Source organism: Tenrec ecaudatus, chromosome 3 (genome assembly GCF_050624435.1).
Source record: "Tenrec ecaudatus isolate mTenEca1 chromosome 3, mTenEca1.hap1, whole genome shotgun sequence".
NCBI classification, from domain to species: Eukaryota; Metazoa; Chordata; class Mammalia; order Afrosoricida; family Tenrecidae; genus Tenrec; species Tenrec ecaudatus.
In genome coordinates, this window is record NC_134532.1 from 134,028,266 (window position 1) to 134,052,062 (window position 23,797).

Here is a 23,797-nt window from a genome sequence, read left to right on the forward strand (position 1 = left end):
GATGGGCCAGGCGCTCTGCTTGCAACTGGGCGTGCAACGGAAACAAACACAGTTCCCAACAAACTCACATGTGCAAACAGGAAACAGGTATGCAAATAATCGTGATGCCTGTGGTGAGCACTATGACCATGTAGAGAGAGCACACTGAGCAAATAGGGATTAAAGGAACAAGGAAAAGAGCAAAAAGAGAGAAAACTTTAAAAAGCAGCCTCAAGAAATCAAATTTTTAAATTGACATTTGAAAATCCAGATTCCTGTCTCTGAATTCTCACCTGGGCACAGCCACGGAATCCTCGGCGGTCATGAGTCCCAGTTGCCCATCACTCCCTGCACCCCAAGAGAAAAGCTGGCCCCGGTCACTGAGGGCCAGATTGTGTGACTCGCCACAGGCCACATGGATAATGTGCTGATCTGCCAATGCTCCAATTTGCTCTGAAAGAGAACAAACCAAAGGAGGAAAATGGACATTCCAGAAAACAGGCATATCGCTGCCCTTACACAGAAGTCTCTCCCCAAGCCATCGTGTTTGCTATGCAGAACCGTTACACTTGTGTATCTATAGAGATGATCGGTCTTACATTTCTTAAAAAAACCTCAATTTAGATCTTGGCTACACTAGGGAGCACACATGGATACAGCGGCACACAGCTCACAGGCATCCCTTCATTCAACACAGCCATATGCCAGGCCCCTTCTCCATCCAGGGAGAAGCCCGAAGGCTTACTATTCAGAGAGGCTGACCAGAGAACCATACCAAGAACAGTGAAGTGAGGCAAATTACTAAAAGCACAGACATTGGGTGAAACTTTGCAAATCTGCCTAGGAACACTGAGACACCTCTACACACACACACATGCACGCACGCACGCATCAGTCTTGTATGTATCTGGCCAGAGGATAGGGCGATTGCTCACGTAAAAGTCGCCCAAAAGAAGAAAGAGCCACCTTCGTGAGTCCCTCAGTGACACGTTCAGCTTCTCAGCAGCTGACAAGTCTTTTCCACACACACTGCTCCACTCGGTGTTAGTGTCTCATTCTTGAATATAAAAGGCACGCCAAAGAGCACTAGATATGTGAGAAAAAGCTTTAATACCAAAGGCAAAGGGCAAGACAAACGGAAGAAAACGAACTCTGAAGAAAGAGATTGTGCAAGAAATAAAAGATTGTGATGGTTGTTTTTGTAGAGGTCCAACATCTAAAACACAGGGCTTCCAAAAACAGAACAGAGAAGACACGAGGCAGAAAATCATCCAAGAAGAAACACAAGAACATTTCTTGGTACTAAAGGGCATGCGCTTCACACTAACAGACTGGTTAGGTGCCCAGCGCAACGAATAATGGAAGTCCCACCTCAGAGCACCTCGCCTTCAAATTTCCTAACACCAAGAAAGATTCTAGAAGTTTTGCATGGGGCAAAAACAACAGTTTGTGTACACCAGGGATCAGATGAGTATTGGATTTCTCAGCAGTGACCCTGAAAACGAGAAGGCAGTACACCAGCAATTCTGAAGGAACGTGACGTCTACACGAGATGCCTATCTCCCAGTCAACAATGAATCAAATCTAAAGAGGGGTAAAAAGGGCAACTTTCAGACAAGACAGGCACTCAAGAGGCACCCTGGTGACACAATAGTTCAGCATCCAGCTGCTAATCAAAGTTTGGGGTTCCAATCTGCTCCTGAAATTATCATAGGCTAGAAAACCCTGGAGGTAGTGCAGGGTCTTAGTCAAAGCCCCACTTTGACCCAGACACTAAGAATCGTCCTCAGCGGAAAAAATGATGGAATTCTTACCAAAGGGGCCCAGAGGATGGAGAATCCTCATCTGCACCTCTACTCTTCAGATCCAATTCCAGGACCACATTGCAGAGTGTGGACTAGCCTGGGCTCCAGGCTCATGGCAACAGCCCACCACCCACCTTTCTGATGCCAACCATGATTAACCTTCCTTGCCTGGAAGTGAGCAAACCCTAACAAGACATGCTATCTGACCTGCCCAGATTCCATCACCCCACATCTGTCAATAGAGCTCTTGAAGACCACAGCCGTAACTATAAAAGCCCGTCCCTAGATTCTAGTTCCCAGTGACTCCCAGTCTGGTCAAGCTATCTTCAAGCCCATTCTTGTTCAGCTACCAATACAGACATCAAAGTAGCACAACCACAGCAAAACACGCAGCCTAATAGGCAGAGGTACTGGTTAGCAGATTAAAGATTTGTGGACAAGTAAACCAGTGACCATATCAAGTCCAACTTATTTGATTTCTTCTAGCCAGAAACCTGAGTGCATTTGATTCCAGCTGGGGAACCTGTCACAGAAGTATAATCTCGTATATACTTTGCCTTCCAGAATCAACTCCTAGGTCAGGCCAATGTGCTGATGAATGCTCCATTCACACCCGGCACTGAATACACCCCTCCCCTGCCCTGGTTGAGGATATTCAACTTTCCGTATGCAGTCTCTTTTGATTCCTCCTGTCAAGCCTAGAATGCTATATTTTGCAGATCATGACAGAATCTATGCCCACATGTTAAATAATTAAACACACTGAAGAAACATTTGCACTTTTGGAAGATGAAAGTATATTCCTGATCTGATCCTCTCGTGGCAACAACACCTGGCCTTTAGAAGTCTTTAGCAATGCTGGTCACATCTCAATGAGCACGGTAACAAGGGCAGACCAGTGGCAAATCTGGAAGGCTGCTTAGAGTAAGCCATCCATTCAGTTGAGCTCACTATAGTTAAGGGTAAATTTAACACTCGACCACCAAAAGAGGGTAACAGAGGAGGAGGATGTGGTGTCAACTTGAAACTATTAAGAGTGAAGGGATGGAGTTTAGCCTGTCAATCAGGTTGCAGCTTGATGACCTCATTTGGAGGCACTCGAGATAAATAGCTCACTGGAGGCCAGACCCACATTCCCTGCTTAAGTCTTCCTCCTGACAAGCCACATGGAGATACAGTGATGGAGCTAGAGCCCTGGAGCTGGAGGAGCCATATGGAGACCCAGGCCAGTGCTGAGATGCTTCCATCACCACTAGATCCACAAGACTTTCTACCCACTGGTCTGTGACCTTCCTGAATTTGGTGTCATTGAGTATGTTGTATGAGACTGAAGAGGAATTTGTAGACTGGTACCAGACATATGGGTTAATATCAGACTTATGGACTTGATCTGGATTGGGCTGAGACGTTTTCTTAATATACAATTGCTCTTGGATATCAAGTTCTCTTATAAGCATGAGTGTCTCTGGATGTGTTTCACTAGTCAACCTGGACTAACACAGATATGAGCCTACATGATACCTAGCCCTGGAAACCACCCCTATGAGGCTGGGTCACTATACCTGGAACCAGCTCTGAACAAGCAAGCAGTTTGACCAAAGTTCACAACTAATGAAAGGACTGGAACCCAGGTCTATCCGACTTCAAAGCCCACGACCTCACCAGGCTATGCCGTCTTCTCTCAGGAAGAAGGGCTGGATAGATTTTTTAATGGGCAAAAAAGTTACCTACAGAGTACTGATCTACATATGGGTAATAGCATGCAGACTCCTCCCTCAATGGTTTTTCAGATGCAGACATGCACAATGGCTTACTATCAGTATTATAAACAACTGGGTGGAGCGTGTACAGGAAATACAAAAAAATGTGAAAGGTTGAACTTGGTACAACATTTTTAACTAATAAAACTAAACTAAAATTAATCAAATGTCAGCTGTCTCCTTTTCCGAGTTTCCCCACTGTGTCTACTCTAAGATCACATCTTCCTTGAACATTAGGGGCCAGGGAGACAGCCATTCTGTAGGAAATACAGTGATCTACTCTGCCTTTCTGAAGAGTCTATATTCACACTGAACCCCCAGTTCTGATTTCCCATGCAATGCTCACCTTCATTCACAGACTGCTAGCTGCTATTGTTTTCTGCTCTCCCGTAGCCATTTTTGTTCCTATGTTCTATCAATCGAGGCTGTGGAGTGTAGCAGACACTTACTGAAAGTTTGGTATGATGGAGCTAAATTGTACCAGAGCAAACTACTCAGAATACCATACATCCACGGTCCTCTCCAATTCCCAGCACAGAGAATTTCCCAGGGCTGGACTTAGCTCTGGGGCCCCCGAGCCTCCCACACATGACTAGGCTCTCCTCCAGTGTCTACATCTATGCAAGTCTGTTCCCAAGTCATATCCCAAATACTCCTTAAGTAAGGAGCCCTAGAGCAGCCCTTGGGGCATCAAGGGTTACCAGTTGGGCAGTTAACCATAGGGTCAGCAGTTTGAAACCACTAGCCACTCCACGGGAGAGAGACAAAGTTTTCTACTCCATCCATTCATCTCGGAAACTCACGGTGGCTGTTTTACCTTGTCCTATGAGGTCACTATGAGTCAGAAGTAACTCGATAGCATTAAGGTTGAGAGGTCTTTTGATTGCTGCTGTTTTAAGTGGTACCAGGGATTAACGGTTGGACTGCTGGTTGCAAGGTGGGTGGTTCAAACACACTGGCTGCACTGCAGGAGGGAGATGGGGGCCTGTTCTGTGAAGATTGGCAGCCTCGAGACCATGAGCAGCAGTTCCTCTCCCTCCTTTAGGGCTGCAATGAGTCACAGCCAACTCGATGGCGGAGTAGTATTTATTACATAGTCTATCCCAACTGATTTGTTATATGGGGGAAGGGTCCTGGGTTTTCAGGCATGTAATGGGGTCTCTCGTTAGTCCTCCAGCCACATGCCCACAGCTGTGCCTGCCTCTAGAGAGAGAAAAATGGTAAACTCCCTGCCTGCTCAACCATCTTCTTTCCCGATCCATGGCCACTGGCTGCTTTGCAGTCCTCAACTAGCGAGCCCGTGCGTTCCAGGCAATGCCCCCGCTGCCCTCAGTGGAAGCATGAAGAGGAATCTTCAGCCCACCAGAACCAGTTCTTAAAAATAACTGCCTTTTTCCTTCCTGCTACATTTTTTTTAATCAGAAAAAGTCCATGGAGTGTCTTTATTCAACTTGACTAAATAAAAAAAGTGTGCGTGTGGGAGGTGGGGGGATCAAAGGCACAGCTCTCCCACGAAGACTTCAAGAGCTAAGAATGGATGGGGCCTTCCCACACAGTGCAGTCTGGATTCCCGCCGGGAGCCGCAGCATAGCATCTCTGAGCACATCACTCTTTCTGAGCGTATCAAGCCCCACTTCCTTCACCCCACGTGCGACTGTCCAACTTTAACCCATCATTCAGTTCAACCTTCTAAATTAAAGACACAGATAGAGCCCTCTGTGATAGAGTACAAAGTGGTGTGCCTCAGTTCAGGGGCAGGTGACTTTTATCACAGGCCTAACATGTAGTCTCTTGGAGATGCGATTCCCCAGATACAATGACTGAGTCACTGCGAGCATATGGAACCCTGGCGTGGGGAATGGGAGGGGCGAGGACTTTGTCATTTGAGTCACTAGCATGCCATTAGTTAGGATAAGATCAGCTGCAGTGATTCAGTTATTTTCAACCCTCAGAATCACCAACTGTCACATTAGCAAATGCTTTAAAGTAATTTTCATAGAGATAATAAGTTAGAAACCTACCTGAAGGGCTGTGGTAGAGAAAATTCTAAGAACCCAATAGACCTCTGAAGTGATTATATATATATGATTTTGGAGAACTAAATACAGACATCCTCTAGTTCATTGAAGGCCCCTTCAAGAAGATGGAATCCTAATCCCCTGGCACAAAGTACTACCCACACATGCAATCCCTCAAAGGTCAGCTCAGAGGCTACCGTGGACGCTGCATCCTTCATAGATCTTTCCTTTTCTGGGCAACCAAAGCACCTGGGCACCTGCTTGGGTGTGGAGCAGATGTAGAGAGTAAGTTCTCAAAGCAAGACCACTGCTTTTATAAGAAAATGCCAAGAGACGATTGTGACTCACATAACCTCTTGGTAATCAAATGCAAATGTCAGACATCACCAACGTCTGCCAAAGCTGTCATAGAAAAAAGACAATGCTACAACTCAGTGCCATCAAGTCAATTCCAACTCAGAGAGATCAGACAGGACAGAGCTGAAATGCCCACAGGTTTCCAAGACTACAAATCTTTACCAAAGTTGACCTTCACATCTTTTTGCCTACGGATGTTAGGTTGGGTTTATTAGAGAAGCAAAACCAGTGATGCTTCTATTTGTTTGGATCATAATTGACTCATATGGAGAAATTGCTTGCACAGTAGTAGAAGTAGGAAATCCAGCCCATTTCAAGCCCGGCTTCTCCTGACACATGTAGCTGTGGAAGCTTGAGAATAGGAAGGGGGTAAGGGGTGGGAGGAGTGTAACAGGCTGGTGGGTGCACAGATAAAAGCATGAGAGGTTGGCTGATGAATCTCCCTGCCCCAACAGTTCCTGAAATCGGCAGGTTACACAACGAGAATTTGATGACCATGCACAGGATTTAGCTCTGGCAGAAGGTGAAGGGTTAAGAAAGAGCTCGGTTATGCTCAGGGTCTTTCTCTTACCCAGAAGACCACACCTCCAAGGTGGAATCATCAGACTTCAACCTGGCTGATAGGTTGGATTACACCCCTACTGTTAGCCAGAAGTGTCTAGTGAACATGATCCCTAACCATTACACTTGGAGTGGCTGGTGTTCATACTGACAACCTTTTGGTTAACAGAGGAGCACTTCACCACTGTGTCATCTAGGCTCATTTCCAAAGCTATAAACCCATACCAAAGGGGGGAGGAACAAAATAAACAACCATATTTGTGCACATAATGCACACATTTTAGGCTTTTTTTTGCCAACCACTATAGCAGAGAACTATGAGTCGAAACACCTTGATGGCAGTGAGTTTCTTTTTATTGTCGTTGCTATACCCCCACTGCTGGATTCAATCATTTCCGTAGGTCAGGTGTGGGGGCAAGTGACTAAAGTGGGTATGTTGAGTGTGGAAAAATATGGCAACTGTTTTAGACTGACTAGGGGAGCACATGGACCTTCCAAGGCCTCAGCATCCATTGTGGGGGAATGGAGTGGGATGGAGATAGGATACATGACTCAGGGAAGTGATAACCAAGACCAGGCCTATTTAGAAAATAAGTCGATCTGTGCTAGATGCACTAACAGAAATAAAACATGAATTCTCATTGGAAAAGAAACATACTCCTGATTTTCTCCACATGCCACAATTCACCTCTAGTAATCTTATCCCTCCTTAGAGATTAAGTATTTCAATTGTAACCTTCTTGGAAAGCAACCGCTACCCATAGGCTGGTCCAAAATAGAATAAAAAGCCCCCTCTCTTAAGCCATAAAAAAGACTTTGACGAGCTGAGATGTTGTAACCTTTTTGAGACATGTGGGGCATATATCACCCACTAACATTTTCACCCAGCCAGCCTTTAAGCCTCTCAGCCCGTTGGGAAGCTGCTGTCCCAGTTGTTGAATGTGCCGCTGCCTGGCAGGATCTATGTTACTATGTGACTCTGAAGAAAAGGGGCTTCACCTATCAGCCCTACCACCGGAGCCCATTTAAGTAAGACATAGGATAGTAAAACTCTATCTCACGTCCAAAATATGTCTTCCCTTTTATTTCAGCATGCCTTCCACTACGGAAAACAGAGCATCAACAAAAGTATGAAATAAAAACCACTTTAGGGTTAACTGAAGTCACCAGGAAGTCCTGTCACTCTACTTTCTTTTCAGAAAGCCCCAACCAGCCTGAGACCAGAAGAACTAGATGGTGCCTGGCTACCATGAACAGCAACTTTGAAAGAAGATCGTGGGAGAGTGGTAGAAAAATCATGAAAAGAAGAGGAAGAACAGGTTAGCAGTGAGACGACCACCCTCAGACTCAGGGCTCGCTCGTGTTCTTCAGGCCTGAAACGGAATTCACCTCCATAGTTCATTTCTCAGATAAACAGGCCTATGAGGCAAGCAACACCAGGGATGTCTGCCTATCTTTGAGCAATCAACCATAGAGATCAAAAGAGCAGCATTTGCCTGGGGATAAAGCTTAGGAGGAAAGGAGAGAAAGACAAAAAGTTTAAGTGGAAATGGTAAACACAGGGGGTGGGGGGAGTGGGGCTGGGGTGCGGGATACAATCAGCGCAATGAATCAAACTGTGTATGAATTGTTAAATGCGAACCAATTTGCTCTGTAACCTTTCACTCAAATCATAGTAAAAGGTAAAATGAATAGAAAGGAGAGAAATGATTGGATCAGAAAGTCTCTGTTTCTGATTTAAACTATTTGTAGTAAAAGCTAAAAATTATTTTCCATGAATTCAAAATATCTAGATTCAGGTTTATTAATTAACTTTCAAATAAAATAATTTTATTGACATATAATTCACATACCATGCAATTTAATACAGTAAAAAGTGTTGCACAATCAATTTTAGAACATTTTGTTTAGTCCTGTTCTGCTCCCCATTATCCTCCAAGCTTCCCTGCCACAACCTTAAGAAACTATTGATCTAGTAATCATTTCTGCAAATGCCTATCTTGGAATTCATAGAAAAAAAAACCCACACACAAAAGAAAAAAAATAAAATCTAGAAAAACTTCAAAATAAAGCAGAAGATAATAGAAAATAGAACCAATTTTAAATGGGTCAAAGGGGGAAACAAATGATAGCATGTTAAATATTAACCCAACTATATCTGCAGTAATCCACTTCCTAAGGCCTTCTGCCTGAGAGCAAGACTACTCACACCTCTAGTTAATGGTCCAAGGGAATTCTTCAATTGAGGCTTAACCCACATGGGGACCCTGTAAATGGATCTGGGGCTTTCACTGTCATCCATAGCCTTCTGCAAACTGAGTGCTCAGAATTCAGGCTCTAACGGAATTTCTTCCTGATCTTGGATTTTATTATTTTTAACCCTTGGATCACATGACTGGTATGCTCCTTCCATGTGGACTTAGCTGACATCTCACTTATTCAAGACCCAAGATGCTATTCTTTTTGATAGCCTGGCCCCATCTGATTTCTTCACCACCCTTTACTATAGTACTCATATCTGCAGGGATCACACCATGATGGTAAGCAGGGATCCAGGCCACATCATAAGAACTGTTCTTCGATTAGGGCTTATGATTAGGTGTGAGCTCAAAAAGCAGTATGTATGATATTTCTGGTTATATTTAAAGTTATATTAGTGCTAAATAAAGAACACTTAGAGGATATACACCAAAGTGATAGCAATGGTTTTTGCTTTTCAGTTTGGCGTGGTACATGTAAAGAGTATTTGTTGGACTGCAAGCCACAGGCTGGTGGTTGAAACCCAACAGCCACTTTGCGGGGAAAAGATGCAACTGTCTGCTCTAGTAATAATGTACAGCTTGGAACCCTACCGAGAGTCAGAATCGACTCAATGGCAGTGACTGGTGTGCTGCGTTTGCTTTGGGGTCTATTCTAAGTTATCAACAATAAGTGTGTACTTCTATTACAGTGTGAAAATTTCTAAGTGTTTTCAAAGAACTTCTTATCACTTCCCTCTCCTCCTCAACAACAGAAACATTCTTCATTGGGTGTAATTTAATGAGAGGACATCTTCCCAGGCCTGAAATTACATTTCACTAATTACTTTAGCCTGGATGGTACTGAATAATGTCACTGTATATCATAATTCAAGAGGTGATGCTTCTGGAAGAGTTTCCTGAATATAGGTGATTCATTTTAATCTTTGCAGAGTTGAGTACATTTTGTAGTAACAGACAAAAACATCCCTGCATTGGGATCTACTTACGTTATCTTTGGAATCGTAGTCATTTGTCAATTTTTCCCTTTTAAGAAAACAGGTATCATTTAAACTTTTCAATTTAAGACACCATGCTTGGCAAAGTAGAGGGGCGGTGAAAAAGAGGCAGCCCCGCAATGAGGTGCAGGGACCCCGTGGCGGCAATAATGGCTCAAGCACAGGAGCAATCTCGAGGCGCGCAGGACTAGGTAGGGTTTTGTTCTGTTGTGATAAGGTTGCTATAGGTCGGAACCAACTCCATGACACCTGGCAAGAACACCAACAGCATAATCAGAAGAACAGCAGGAAAAAAGGCCAGGAAACTGCTTCTATTAAGATTATAGGCAAGAAACCCCTATGGAGCAGTTCTGCCCTGTCACCTCTGGGGATGTCATGGGTCAGAAATGACTCACTGGCAACTAACCACAGCAGTAGCAGCAATCAAAACAACAAAGTGAGAGTGTGTGAATTAAGAAAGGCTTCTTCTACAAGGCAGAATCCCTGAATGTGCTAGTTATTCATTTATTCATCCATCCATCCATGCACCGATTCATGCAAGGTTACCCAAACTCTATGTATTAGGAGATAGACCCAAGCTCTGTGTACCAGGAGATAGATGTAGCAATTACATCACAAAGGAAATCCGAAGATACAATTGTGCCTGGCACATTATGAGCGCACAGAGGATGAGAACACAAGCCAAGCCTGAGAGCTTCCTAGAGGAGTCAACAGCCAGAATGGAGCCCTGACAGCCGTGCTTCAAAGCAGAATATGGACATCAGACTCCCCTGGAAACATTTTTGAAAGAGATCTAGCTGGGGTCCTTCCCAGTCAACGGAATCAGAACATTTTGGAAGAGACACCAGACATCTACATTTTTCAAACATTTCTTCGGTGATTCTGACGTGATAAGCACTGCAATGATACTGAACTACTTATCATTCACGTGGATCAACCCACGGTGTCAATAATAACAACAGTAATGGCCAGCACTCATTGACTCCTAAATACCAAGAACTACTCCAAAAGTTTCAATGCTTAAATTTCATTTAGTCCCACAACAGCCCAATTACACAGGCACTCTAATGTAGAGTGCTCTTCTGCAGACACTTTCTCAGAGGCCCAGCCATTTGGGCAGCTCCACAAAAAGTTTAAATATAGTAACCATATGACCCCCAAATCCTACTTCTCGGTCTATGTCCAAGAATAAAAATATATGCCCAGATAAAAACGTGTGCACAAGTACTTTCAGCAGTGTTTATTCATAATAGCAAAAAGATATAAGCAGCCCCCAAACACTCCAATGGCCATCAATGACAGAAGAGTCACATAAAACATAGTATATCCAGGCAATGGAATATTACTTGGCCACCAAAAGGAATGAAGTACTGATATATGCTACATGAATGAACCTGGAAGACATGCTGAGTGAAATAAGCCAATCAAGAAAAATCGCACAATGTGTGACTCCATTGACGTGAAACGTCCAAGAGAGGCCACTATGAGGGACAGATAGTAGTTTAGTAACTGCCCAAGGGCTAGGAGGACAATGAGGAATGGCTGATGACTATGGACTGTCTTTCTAGAATGATTGAGATGTTCTGAAACTGAAAATCACTAATGTGTACCAAGTGAGTTGTACAATACCATGAATTGTACCTGTTGTATAATTTTAAAAAGATACAGCTAAGGGTGAATCATAGTCAAAGATGAGTAAGGAGGTTGGCATGGCACTGTGGGAGTGCAACCAGCCCCTGCACATGCAGTCGGAGTGGTTCTCATTTGGTAGTGTTACTGTCAGGGACCTGCAAGTCAGTTTTGACACAGTGATTCCATGTGACAAAGTCGAAATGCCCCTAGGATTTGTCAGGCTATAATCTTTCTGGGAGCAGATGAGTAAGCCTTTCTCCCATGGAGCCCTTAGGTGGATTTGAACTTCCAGTCTTCCTGTTAGCAGCTCCTTTCATTTGTGTGTTTGTATGTGTGTGCGGGGAGGGGGAAGGGGGTGTTTGAGCGTATACATATGAGCCCTAGTGGTATAAGCAGTTATGTATTGGGGTTCGATCCCCAAGGTCAACAGTTCAACATCACCAGTGTGTTCCTCAGGAGAAAGATGGGGCTTTCTACTCCCATAAAGAGTTACATTCCCAGAAACTCACAAAAGAAGCTGTGAGTGGGCATGGACTAGCAGCGAGCTTGGGTTTTGGTCGGGTGGAGCACATTTACACCTTGAGGATCACAAAAGAAGTGGTACATGTATTTGGGTAGGGCAGCTAACACAACACAGGGATGTCGGTAGCCACGAGATACAGGAGGATCTTTAGCATAAACAGTGTGTATTTCTCTAATTTACGGTATTTCACAAATACGCAGGACCCTCGAAAAGCAAAGCAAGCAAATGTGGTTGCCTGCTCAGGTGACTTTTCTTGCTTGGAGTTTCCCCCTGGAAAGCAACCGACCAGACAAATGCCTGGCAGCTCAAACTAGGAGCTGCTGGCTGAAAATGAATTCCACCAAACGACCAGGATAATTCAAGTCAAGTTTTGCTTGAAACTGTATTTGTTTTTTAAGTGGGATTCTTTACTCCTTAATCAATATCTTTGGTGGTTTATTTTCATAATATAGGAAGTCACTAAAAAAAAGTCACTTACTGAAGACTGCATTTACTTTGGATCACACACACACTGTTCTAGGCATTTGGGATATGGCCCGTGCAGCTCTGACAAAGACTAGTGGCAGAGAGAGAGAGAGAGAGAGAGAGAGAAGCAGAAAGAAAGAGAAACAGGATATGGGGTGTGTGTGTGTGTGTGTGTGTGTGTGTGTGATGAAGGAGGAAAGAGAATGGCACTGGGGGTGCTGGGAAGAATGAGGCATGCACAGGGTAGGCAGTGAAGGAGGCGTCCCTAATAAGGCAACCTGTGAACAGGGACCTAAAGGAAGTGAGGGCAGGAGCTGTACAGAAAGCAGAGGATGAACGTTCCCAGAGGACAGACCAGCAAATGGTAATGCTCTCAGGAGGGAGTGACGAGGCCAGTCTGCCGGAACAGAAAGGGTGAAGGGCAGAGTGATTAGTGACAGCAGGCTGTGAAACCGCTGGAGGATCCCCAGGTGTGCAGAAATATGCCCTTTGCTGTGGAGAGGTTTCAAGGCAGAACAGGTAGACGACAGCAACAACCTAGAGGAGAGGGGTGATCACTTGGGCCAGAGGCAGCAGGGAGGGGGAGTGGGAGGAGGGTCCTGGGCACAGTCTCAAGGCAGAGCCTCTGTAGAAGGGGGGCTTTGCTAAAGAAGGGACAGAGAGATGAGCATCAGGAATAACGCCAAGGTTTGGGGCCTGAAGAACAGAGATGCCATGGACTGAGATGGAGAAAACAAGGTGAAGAACAGGTTTAAAGGAGAAACTCGGCTTTTTTTTTTATATATATCAAATGTAAGGTGCCAACTAGACATCTGCACAACGCATTTAAGTGGTCACCACGTCGGGTTTAGAAGAAGTTGAGGACAGAAGACATATAGGCCACCCGTATGAAGAGAGCACTCAGAGCTTTCTTTGACCATCTGCTATATTTAGTCACCCTATTCTCTACGGCTGAGTAGGCTGTGTCCATTAAACTGCTAACAAGACTCCTGCTGCAATGACTATCTTTAGACAGATTTCTTTATACTACATATTAACACGTTTATTTGCTTAAGGAAGCGTCCTAAAAATGGAATTACTGGATCAACAGGCACAAGCGTCTTAAATTTGACTAAATATAGCCAGTGGATTTACTAAAATATTACAGCAGCTCACACTTTCTCCATCAGAGCATGAAAAACCAAAGACCAAACGTAGGCACAAGGTGACCCCGCAGCTCCGGGCAGAGCTGCTGCACAGAGCTCCTGGGGCTGTCAGTGTCTGTGTGGGAGCAGCTGGTGAGTTCCTACCACTGACCTTTCAGTTAGGAGGTCCAGTCACTGAGCCACCAGGGTTCCTTCTCAGAGCAAAACGACACCCGCTGTCCTAGCCCACTAAGCGCTGGGTAGTATGATTCTTCTTAAACAGTGAGCAGTCAAATCGATGACAAAAATACTGCCGCTTCTAAATGTTCATTTCCCTGGATAGGTTTACACATATTCATGGGACTTTCACAAGTGCCCTTCTGTATAATGTCCATTTTAGTCTGGGACCCTTGCTATTGTTTTTTCTAATCATGTTCTGGGTGCTTTGAAACACTCAACTTTGGCCTGGTGATAGGTGGCGCATGTTCTTCCCTCAGCTTTCGTCCTGCTCTTTGGATTCCTTTGGCGAGACGAGGCTGGCAGCTCCTGTGAGGACTGACAGCCCCAAAGACCCTCCATAAGGCCACTCTATGGGGCGGAGCTAACCCAGCGGCAGTGGGGTTGGGTTTTCAGTTGTGTTCTATTGATGCCACAGAGACTTTTAAAATTTTTCATACACTCAAATCTGCCAGTTTTTTCCCCCCCTTTATGGCCTCTGAACCATCTGTTTTGTTTTCAAATCCCTAAGATTCTAAATTCATTCCCTGGGTTTTTTTTTGGGGGGGGAGAGGGTAGTTACTTTTATAGGTTTGTTTTCGGCACTGTTATCTTTCATCCATCCAGAATGTGCTTTTGAACATGGCCCAAGCTACGAAGTCTCGTTCTGCTTGTCAGAGGAAGACCCAGTTGCAGCAACACCGACTATTAAGTGAGCCATGGAAATGCCCGTTACGGATGCCTGGCTGACATGTCTTGCATAAAAGATGTCTTGCATAAAAGCCTGACTGTGCTGGCCTAGAACTTTACATACGAATTACAGGTAGCTATGATCGGGGGGGGGGGATAGAGTCAATAATGTATTGAAAAAAAGAACGATGTATTAAAACAAGAGGAACAACAATAAAATGAAAAGAAGACAGAAAGAAGCCTGGCTTCTCCTTAACTTGTGAGCTAGCTAGCAGCCCTGTCCAGCCAGGAGGACCAGCCTGGAGGAAGGACACAGAGAGGGATCTCAGATTCACAGACAAGTCTCTACCCCCCCTCCCTACCCCCGGCCTTCGCTGTCACAAAGCATTCATGGCCAGAGCCCATGCACATGCAGCACAGCCGAAAGCCCCTGTAGCAGGACACACAGGGCTCAGTTATAAAAGCGTCTCTGTTCTGCTAGAACTCATGTGACCTCATCACCTGACAAAAGTCATTTCCACTGCGGGCCAACTTGGAGATGGTATTAGTTACCTTCCAACCCAAAATATCGAGACTGAGACAGTTGAACAGTAATTAAAGAAGGGATGGTGGTGAGCAGGTAGAACAGGGTTTGTTTTGTTCTTTTTCCCCTTGAGCTTATAAAATGTTAAAGGAAAGGCCCTCTTGTGCCCCTTGGCCCTGCCCGACCCTAAATAAAATGAACATGTGCCTCGCCCCACCAGACAACAGCTCTCATTTCTCTCTGCACTGTCCTACCCCTTCCCATCTCGAATCACATTATGTCAGTTTGGGAATAAGCAAAGCAGCTATGTCTCAAAATTCCCTCCATGTGAATGCGTTCTTGTTCTATCTGGCTGCTAGTGAATGGGCCCCCAGCTCACAGCAGCGCAGGCACCATCAGACCATTGTGCTCCAGAGGTCTCCGTAGTCACAGCAGGCCTTTCTTCCTGGTCTGTCCTTAGTGGAACAGTATTCAGCACCACACAGAAGCTCTAGGAGCACACCGGAACAGTCAAGAAACGGGGAGACAAGCACCCAGTCCGTGTGCATTAGACTCTACTCCTAGAAGAGCGAATAACAGCCCATACGAGCACTGTTCATCCTCACCTGCCTTGATTGTACATACTAAGGCATTCACCTGTGCTTTTCTGTCCTGGTGCAAGATGAACAAAAGGACAGGTAAAGCATGGGCTAGCATTCATAGACACTGCAAAAGAACTTACAATTTTCCTTTCCTGGCTAACTTGCTATGAGAAAGCCTTTTTTCCAGTCTCACTGCCTGCGAGTTGAGGACCCCGACTCAGAGCAACACTACTGAACAGGGCAGAACTGCCCCTGGGAGCTTCTCAGGTTGTAGCCCTTTCCAGGAGTAGAAAGTCCCACCTCTCTCCTGCAAAGCAGTTGGCAATGACAGCTGACTCTGCCCCTGACAGCCCAACTTGTAACCGCAACACCAGCAGGGCTCCTCATTAGACCCTAACTTCACATCACATGTCATATAACACACTCTACCGAGTAAGCCATTGATTCATGATGGCCACCATTAGTTTTGCTGTGGAATCAAACATGAAGACATTGAATTCACAAAAAGAACTATAGCTTTTAACACACAGGAAAGACGCCATGATTCTATATACAGGTGGGAAAGACCCAAGTCTGAACATAATCTGAAATCAGCCTTGTAAGAAAGGCATACCGACCAGTCATCCTCCATTTCGGCTTTGCAGTGGAACCTGCAGAGACTCTGAGTCCCTCCCACGCCTAGGAGATAAGCTTTGAGTGTGCCAATCAAATTGTTCCCACTTCACTTATTCAGTCATGCCAGTGATTGGTCTAGAGTAGACCTGCAACTCAGCTCTGGCCAATCAGACAGAGGGTGTCTGGTAGGGGGCTCCTGGGAAAGATTTCCCTCTTCTGAAAGGAGTCACGTTAGAAGAAATGCCCTTGACCGCCATTGGATACAGCCATGTAAGGAGGCAATGTCTGGAGCTCTGGCCGTCACCTGAGACCAGGAAGGTTCAAGCCTAAGGAAGGACGTCAAAAGCCGAGGATGGCATGAGAGAGATGTACAAGGTGTCATGTGCCACTGATGTGTCTAGTCATGAGGCATACTGGTTATGAATTGTGCTGGGATCCGAAAGGTCAGCAGTTCAAAATCACCAGCTGGTCCTCAGGAAAAAGACAGGGTTTTCTACTCCCATGACGTGTCAGAGACTCTGACCTATATGGTTGATAAGAGTCAGAATCGACTCGATGGCAGTGAGTTTAGATTTTGAGATTTTTTTTAAAAAAGTGATCATCAAATTGATTTTTCAAAATCATTTTATTGGGAGCTCGTAGCTCTTGTCACAACTTACACATATATAAAACCATTGTGTTGAGCACATTTGTACAATGTTGACATCATCATTTTCAAAACATTTTCTTTCTACTTGAGCCCTTGATATCAGTTCATTTCCCCCCTCCCCCACCTTCCCTCCCTCAAGAACCCTTGATAATTTAAAAAAAATTTTTTTTCATGTCTTATACTGACCACTGTCTTCCACTTTTCTGTTGTCCATCCCCCAGGGAGGGGGTTATATGTAGATCATTGTGATTGGTTCCCCCTTTCTCCCTCCACCTTTGCCTTCCCCACCTGGTATGGCTACTCTCAATATTGGTCCTGTGAGGTCATCAAATTGGTTTTTAACTCATGATGACACCACATAGTTTTCAGTGAATGCAGTCTTTCAGAAGTATATGCCTCTAGGTGGATCTGAACTGTTGCATCACATAGGGATTACTGGAGGGGGGATTTTATGTATATATTACACTTAGCACTACCATATTTGTGTGTGTGTGTTACACTTAACACTACCTCTCTAGCCTTCTGGTTCGAGATTCCAAACACAGGGATTGAGTTACACCACTGTGGGCATGATGCGATGGAAAGGAACACTGCTGCTACAAGGGGTCTTGAAGTGGTTGCGCAGCAGTTGGCCAGGGAACATGATCTTGTCACAGGTTCAGAAAGCCGAACTCTGGGTAATTATCTTAAGCTTCTAGTTAATTGATGAGACTGATCTTTGGTGTGGTATTTAAGTGATCTAAAAGAATTTGTTTTTCCTTCCTACATTCTCAAATTACCTACTAAGAGATGGCTCTGGGAGCTGCACCTTTCTGGCCCCAATCTTTTTTGCTATCTTTTTTGATAGACCATGATCAGGATGCTTTCAGGTCCAAATAATGATACTAAGTTATACGTGGCATCCACAGTGTGTAAATTTGTTATCTCACGTAAGAAGTCCATACAAACATGCTTAGAAAAACCAAACTTTCTCCCTCGGAGTGTCAACTGGTTTCAAACTGCTGACCCTGCGGTTACCAATCCATCATGTAATCACTATGCCACCAGAGCTCCTTGAAAAAAAAATACACTTCTGCAGATGCAAGTTTATAATCAGATTTCATAGAATGCCCAATCTGTTCAAGAAGACATGTTTCTTGGAGACAACAAGGTAAAGGACCGTCAACATTTGAAAGTAAATGCAAATACGTGTTATTTTGATATGCTTGAATAGCAGGCTAAACTATATGATAATGGAGGATGCAGCACAACAAGTTTCTTTTACATAGGGCTCTTTGGTCCTTAGGTTTATAATTCTGCCCAGAATTGATTGGCTGGGCCAAAAACTTGCAAAAGATTAGTCAACTGCTATGCAAATTGAATAAGTTATGATCTGCCAAGAAGAATAGTCAGTTTGTGGTCTGGCTGGGATGGCCATGCCTTGAAATGGAATACAAGGGCCGATCGCCCAGAGATCAAGGAAGACCTCACTGCCATCCAGGGTCCCTGCGGTGAGACTGTCCAGATCCAGAAGAGAGCGCTGTAACAACGAAGACCATTTGAGACTCTAAGAAACATCAGTCAGCATGATGGCAGAGCTCAGTGGCCGAGAAAGAGCAGGCGGAGTATGAGCAGCAGGAACCAGGAGAAATAGCGCAGTGGGCTTGTCGGCCCATGGAGAAGGAGAGCGAGCTAAGCATCTTTGGGCAGGATGCCTGCTGACAGAGCTAAAAGCTGGATCACTTACTTCTGTGATCCAGGCCTGGGGGCAAAGGCTAAGAGAGGCCCAAGCTTTGTCATAACTGAGAAGGAGGGAAGAGCTGTCCTGATGGGAAGCTGTCCTTTTGACAAGTTGTGTTGTTCCCGGTTAATTCCAAGTGTATCATAATTCCAAATTGTAGCTTGTTAATACCCTAATAACCCACATAACTTGGAGCAGAATCTGTGGGTACTATGTGGTCATTACACTGAATTAGCAAACCTCGCAGAACAGAGTGCTGTCGCAGGGACAGCTTGTGTCAGAAGTGGTGAAGGACTGGGGGAATTGGAGGTACGGCTAACCTCCACCTCATAAGAATCACCTTTGTGATGATCTTGAGTCTCATCCTTTCTCCTCCTGGAAACAGGCCTTGATGCTCTATTCCAGAGGGTGTTAATCACTGCTACACTAATTACTACTAATGACAGCAATTACCCAGCACTAATTCTTACTATGAGACACACCTTATTCAAAACACCTGACATGCAACTTATTGAAGCCTCACAGCAGTTTTAATAGGTAGATATTACTATGACCACATTGTACAACTAAGAAAACAGAATCCCAGAGAGGTTAAGCAACTTTCCCAGAGTCACACAGTCAGCTGGTGGAAGGATCAGAATTCCAATCCAGGAAATCTGGTTCCAGAGTACAGACTCTTAGTCACTACACCCTGCCTCTATAATCAATTGATTCTCCAAATGAAAATTATTCATAACAGTATTTCAATTACTGTGGGTAGTTTAATAATGAGCACAGAAATTTCTGTACATACTATAGCACTGAGTAGGGGAAAAAGTGATCCAATGTCTATCAGGGTATTGGACAGTATGTTAGAGGATTATCAAAGAAAAAAATTCAACATTACAGGTAAGCAACTGTTTACATTCTCCTAGATTGCAGGTTTCTGCATCCGTGGAGTTGGGAGAAAGATGGAGCTTCCTATTCCGGTAAAGAGTTTCAGTCTCAGAAACTTATGGGGCAATTCCCCCTAGTCCCTTAGGGTCAGTACAAGTCATGAGTCGGCATGGCCTGAAGGCAGTGCTTTGGTTTGGAGCTGGGATAACCTATCAGGTCATCTGCCCTTAGATGTCCTCGTGCACTTTGTGCCTTTGCGGGCAGTTTTCCTAACATCAAACACTGCTAGTCTGGTAAGCAGTGGAGATCATTTTGCCTGAGACATTAAGCTCTTTGGGAGAATTGCAATCACTTCCAGGAGACTGTCCTGCCTGGAGCTCTACAACCTGTTTTCACTATTGCCTCTTCAGCCTTCCTGATCCCTTCAAATTGCCGCTGACAAATTTGACTCCTATTTATTCACAGGAACCATATTCGTTTACACTAATCTTTGGAGTCTCTCTATGCATTCCTAGACAGGCAGGACAGGGACCAAGGTGTCCACTGGGATACTCCAAAATTCAGGCTCGAAGCCAGGAAGGGGCGGTACACCTAGGTGGACAGTATACCTGGGTAGGCGGTACACCTGGGTGGGTCCCAATCTGGGCCAGGTGAACTGAATTCAGCCAATGGGGTCAACCAGTACCTCTCAGCAGAGGGCCGGAAAAAGCCAGAATCTGAGGCCTTCTTCCCCACCCCACCTCCCAGCTGCTCCTCAACCCTTGGGGTCTCCTTTTGCCTCAGGTGTCCACTTGCAGGTGTGAAGTACCCTCGGGCTGCTCGGGATGCCTCTGTAAAACCTGAAACTACTTCTGTCGTTTATAAAAACTCACCTGGATCACAAACTAGGCTTCTTCATCAATTCTTTCTTGTGCAAAGCCAAGGACCTACGTATTTCCACCCAAGAAACCTAACATTACCAGTAGGCATTCACTGAGAAAGGCTTACGGACTATTCCAATACATGTAACTATAATATATGTTATCTGACTAGATGTAACACCCCATTGTTATTAGAAAAAAATAGAAATATAATCTGTCCTATATCTATCAAGATCACAAATCATCAACCTACACAGGTATGCAAAATAGCTGAACAGAAAAATCACTGTTGCGATACACATAACCTCAGACTCACAAAAACCATGAGATGTTCAAAAGCACCAAAACCATCACCCAACTGCCTCTACTCTCACCTGCTAGTCTGTGCCCACAGCAGCCTCACAAACGTCACATCATCTTGAACATCATTAGATAGTGGGTATGGGAGAGGGGAGCGGGGAGGGAGGGGGAAATAATGAGGAGCTGATGCCAGGGGCTTGGGTGGAGAGCAAATGTTTTGAGAATGATGAGGGCAATGAATGTACAAATGTGCTTTACACAATTGATGTATGTATGGATTGTGATAAGAGCTGTATGAGCCTCTAATAAAACGATTAAAAGATAGTGGGTATGAAAATAGAGATTTTCAAAACCAGAATTCCGTTCTATTGGCAAGCTCTCTTAGACCTAGCTCTTCCCTGAAACAGAGCTCTTATGGAGATACATTTGGTACCTTTCTCACATGCTGAACAAGATGTTGTCTCTAGAGGAACACATCTAGTGTTCCCAGCCAAGCTGTAAACTAACAGCATAGGATCTGCACTAAATCTATGTATGTTCCTGTCTAGTACAGCAAGGAAGAGACGAGAGGAGTGATCATAATAGTCTAGTACGAAGGAGGCGTGGCTAAGTAAATATCTGCTGCATCAATAACTGAACAATGAGAAGAACATGAAACATGAGGCAAACTGACAAACAATAGACCCCTCTGTAATATGAATTATCATTGTTTGGGCTGGGTCCAGATCTGGCTCCTCAGGAAAAATGAAACCTCAAAGCACCCATTCTCAGCCTCCCAGGAGGGCAGATAACCCATTGAACTATGCAACTCCTGCCCCAACACTCCAAAGAGCTTATGTCTCCAGGCCGGGTTTGTACAACCCCTTCCCCAGCACGGCATAAAGCAATGTATCTTCCCAGGCCGGTTTGTATGGCCCCTTTCCCAGCACTCCAGAGAGCAGGTCTGCAAACAAGATGACTTCCCACGGGTCGACAAGCTGCGATTTCCCTGACCTAACTCACTGGGTCTCAGAACCTGCCCTGGAGCTCAAGATGCTCCTGTCCCTCTCTCTGCTCTCCCTTCCCTCCCGGGAGCTCTTTCCCTGCCCTAATGAAGTCCCTCTTAACCTCACGGTCTTTATGTCTCAATCCTATCTCTGGTCAGTGTCTCAGTGTTGACCTCTCAATCATGTGTACCATTCTTTTTTTTAAATTGTTTTACTGGGGGCTCGTAGAACTCTTATCACAATCCATAAATACATCAATGTATAAAGCATATTTGTACATTCATTACCCTTATCATCTCAGAACATTTGCTCTCCGCCTAAGCCCCTGGCATCAGCGCCTCATTTTCCCCCTCACTCCCTGCTCCCTCCTCATGTGTAATATTTTTCCACATAATTTTGTACTCAAAAGAACATACAAGAGTTGGTTGAGAAATGGAAAAGTCAATGTTTCTCAGTATCTTTTACCAAAGCACCTTGGTCATACTTAGCTTACACTTTACACCAGTAAGTTAAAAAATACACATTTCTGAGTGGCTACATTTATATCCTTTGTATTCCTTTTGGAAGCATTTAATGCAAACAAGAAAAACAGTTTGAGACTAGAAGTGAATCTGGCTCTCCTGTCAGCTGGAGGTTAAACGAAGGTCGTAGCTTCAATTGAAAGATTGGTAAAATCAAACTGTCAGTATTCAAGCAGACTCTACTCAACTCCCTTTCCTTGGCTCCTTTACACAAACCTTGAATACCATTACTGACCTAGTTCACAGGGCTATAATGAGAATCAGAACAGTTTTAAAATACTGAGGAGCCCTGGTGGCATAAATGGTTATGCGTTCGGCTCTACCCAAAAGGTCAGCCATTTCCTCCAATTCATGGGAGAAACGCCTGCTCTTGGAAAAACCTGAGATAATGAATGATAATATCTTCGTGGGTTCATCTGGTGTGTTTCCCTAACAACCTTTACTCCTGAGAAAGCTTCATTCCTTTTCTTTTTTTAACATTGTTTTATTAGGGGCTCATGCAACTCTTACCACAATCCATCAATTGTGCAAAGCATATTTGTGCATTCATTGCCCTCATCATTCTCAAAACATTTGCTCTCTACCTAAGCCCCTGGCATCAGCTCCTCATTTTCCCCTCCCTACCCACCCCCCTTCTCTCATGAACCCTTAATAATTTACAAATTATTATATTGTCATATCTTGCCCTATCTGATGTCTCCCTTCACCCACTTTTCTGTTGTCCATCCCCCAGGGAGGAGGTCACATGTGGATCCTTATAATCGGTTCCCTGTGTTTCTACTTCCTACCTGTACTAGTGTACCTCCTCTAGTCTAGCCAGATTTGTAACGTAGAATTGGGATCATGATAATGGGGGAGGAGAGAGCATTTAGGAACTAGAAGAAAGTTGTGTGTTTCATCGTTGCTACATCACACCCTGACTGGCTCATCTCCTCCCGGACACTCTTCTGTAAGGAGATGTCCAGTGGCCTACAAATGGGCTTTGGGTCTCCACTCTGCACCCCGCCTCATTCACTATGATGAGATATTTTGCTCTGATGATGCCTGATACCTGATCCCTTCGACACCTAGTGATCGCACAGGCTGGTGTGCTTTTTCCATGTGGGCTTTGTTGCTTCTGAGCTAGATGGCTGCTTGTTTACCTTCAAGCCTTTAAGACCCCAGATGCCATATCTTTTGATAGCCGGGCACCATCAGCTTTCTTCACCACATTTGCTTATGCACCCACTTTGTCTTCAGTGATTGTCGGGAAGGTGAGCATCATAGAGTGCCAATTGAATAGAAGGAAGTATTCTTGCATAGAGGGAATACTTGAGTGGAGGCCCAATGCCCTTCTGCTACCTTAATACTAAACCTATACATATATGCACATGAACATATTTCCCCATCCTCATATATAAATATATTTGCATACGTACATGTCTTTATCTAGACCTCTATAAATGCCCTTTGCCTCCCAGCTCTTTCCTCTATTTCCTTTGAATTTCCTCTTGTCTCACTATCATGCTCAGTCCCCACAAGGGTTTCAGCAATTCCTCTTGGTTACATTACCCTTGATCATTTCCTACCAGGCCTCCTCACCACCGATTTGGATCAGTTGTTGTTCCCTTGTCCCTGGGTTTGTTAACAACACTACCTTTCCCCCCACCTCACCCTATCCCATCCCCCCCACCCCCCGGAACTATTGATCCCGTTGTTTTCTCCTCCAATTGTTCATCCAGCCTATCTTATTTAGACAGACCTGCGGAGATAATAACATTCACAAAAACAACACAGAGCA

The 23,797-nt window shown here is 44.6% G+C and overlaps 1 protein-coding gene across 2 annotated transcripts in view; it reads right to left on the reverse strand.

Annotated features, from left to right (window-relative positions):
* Positions 1 to 23,797, reverse strand: part of HERC3 (HECT and RLD domain containing E3 ubiquitin protein ligase 3) — a 107,815-nt gene that overhangs the window by 58,451 nt on the left and 25,567 nt on the right. For both annotated transcript variants that reach the window (XM_075544022.1, XM_075544023.1), the window contains exon 4: positions 273 to 432. In XM_075544022.1, the coding sequence (XP_075400137.1) occupies positions 273 to 432 (160 nt within the window). The remainder of the gene's footprint in view (positions 1 to 272; positions 433 to 23,797) is intronic.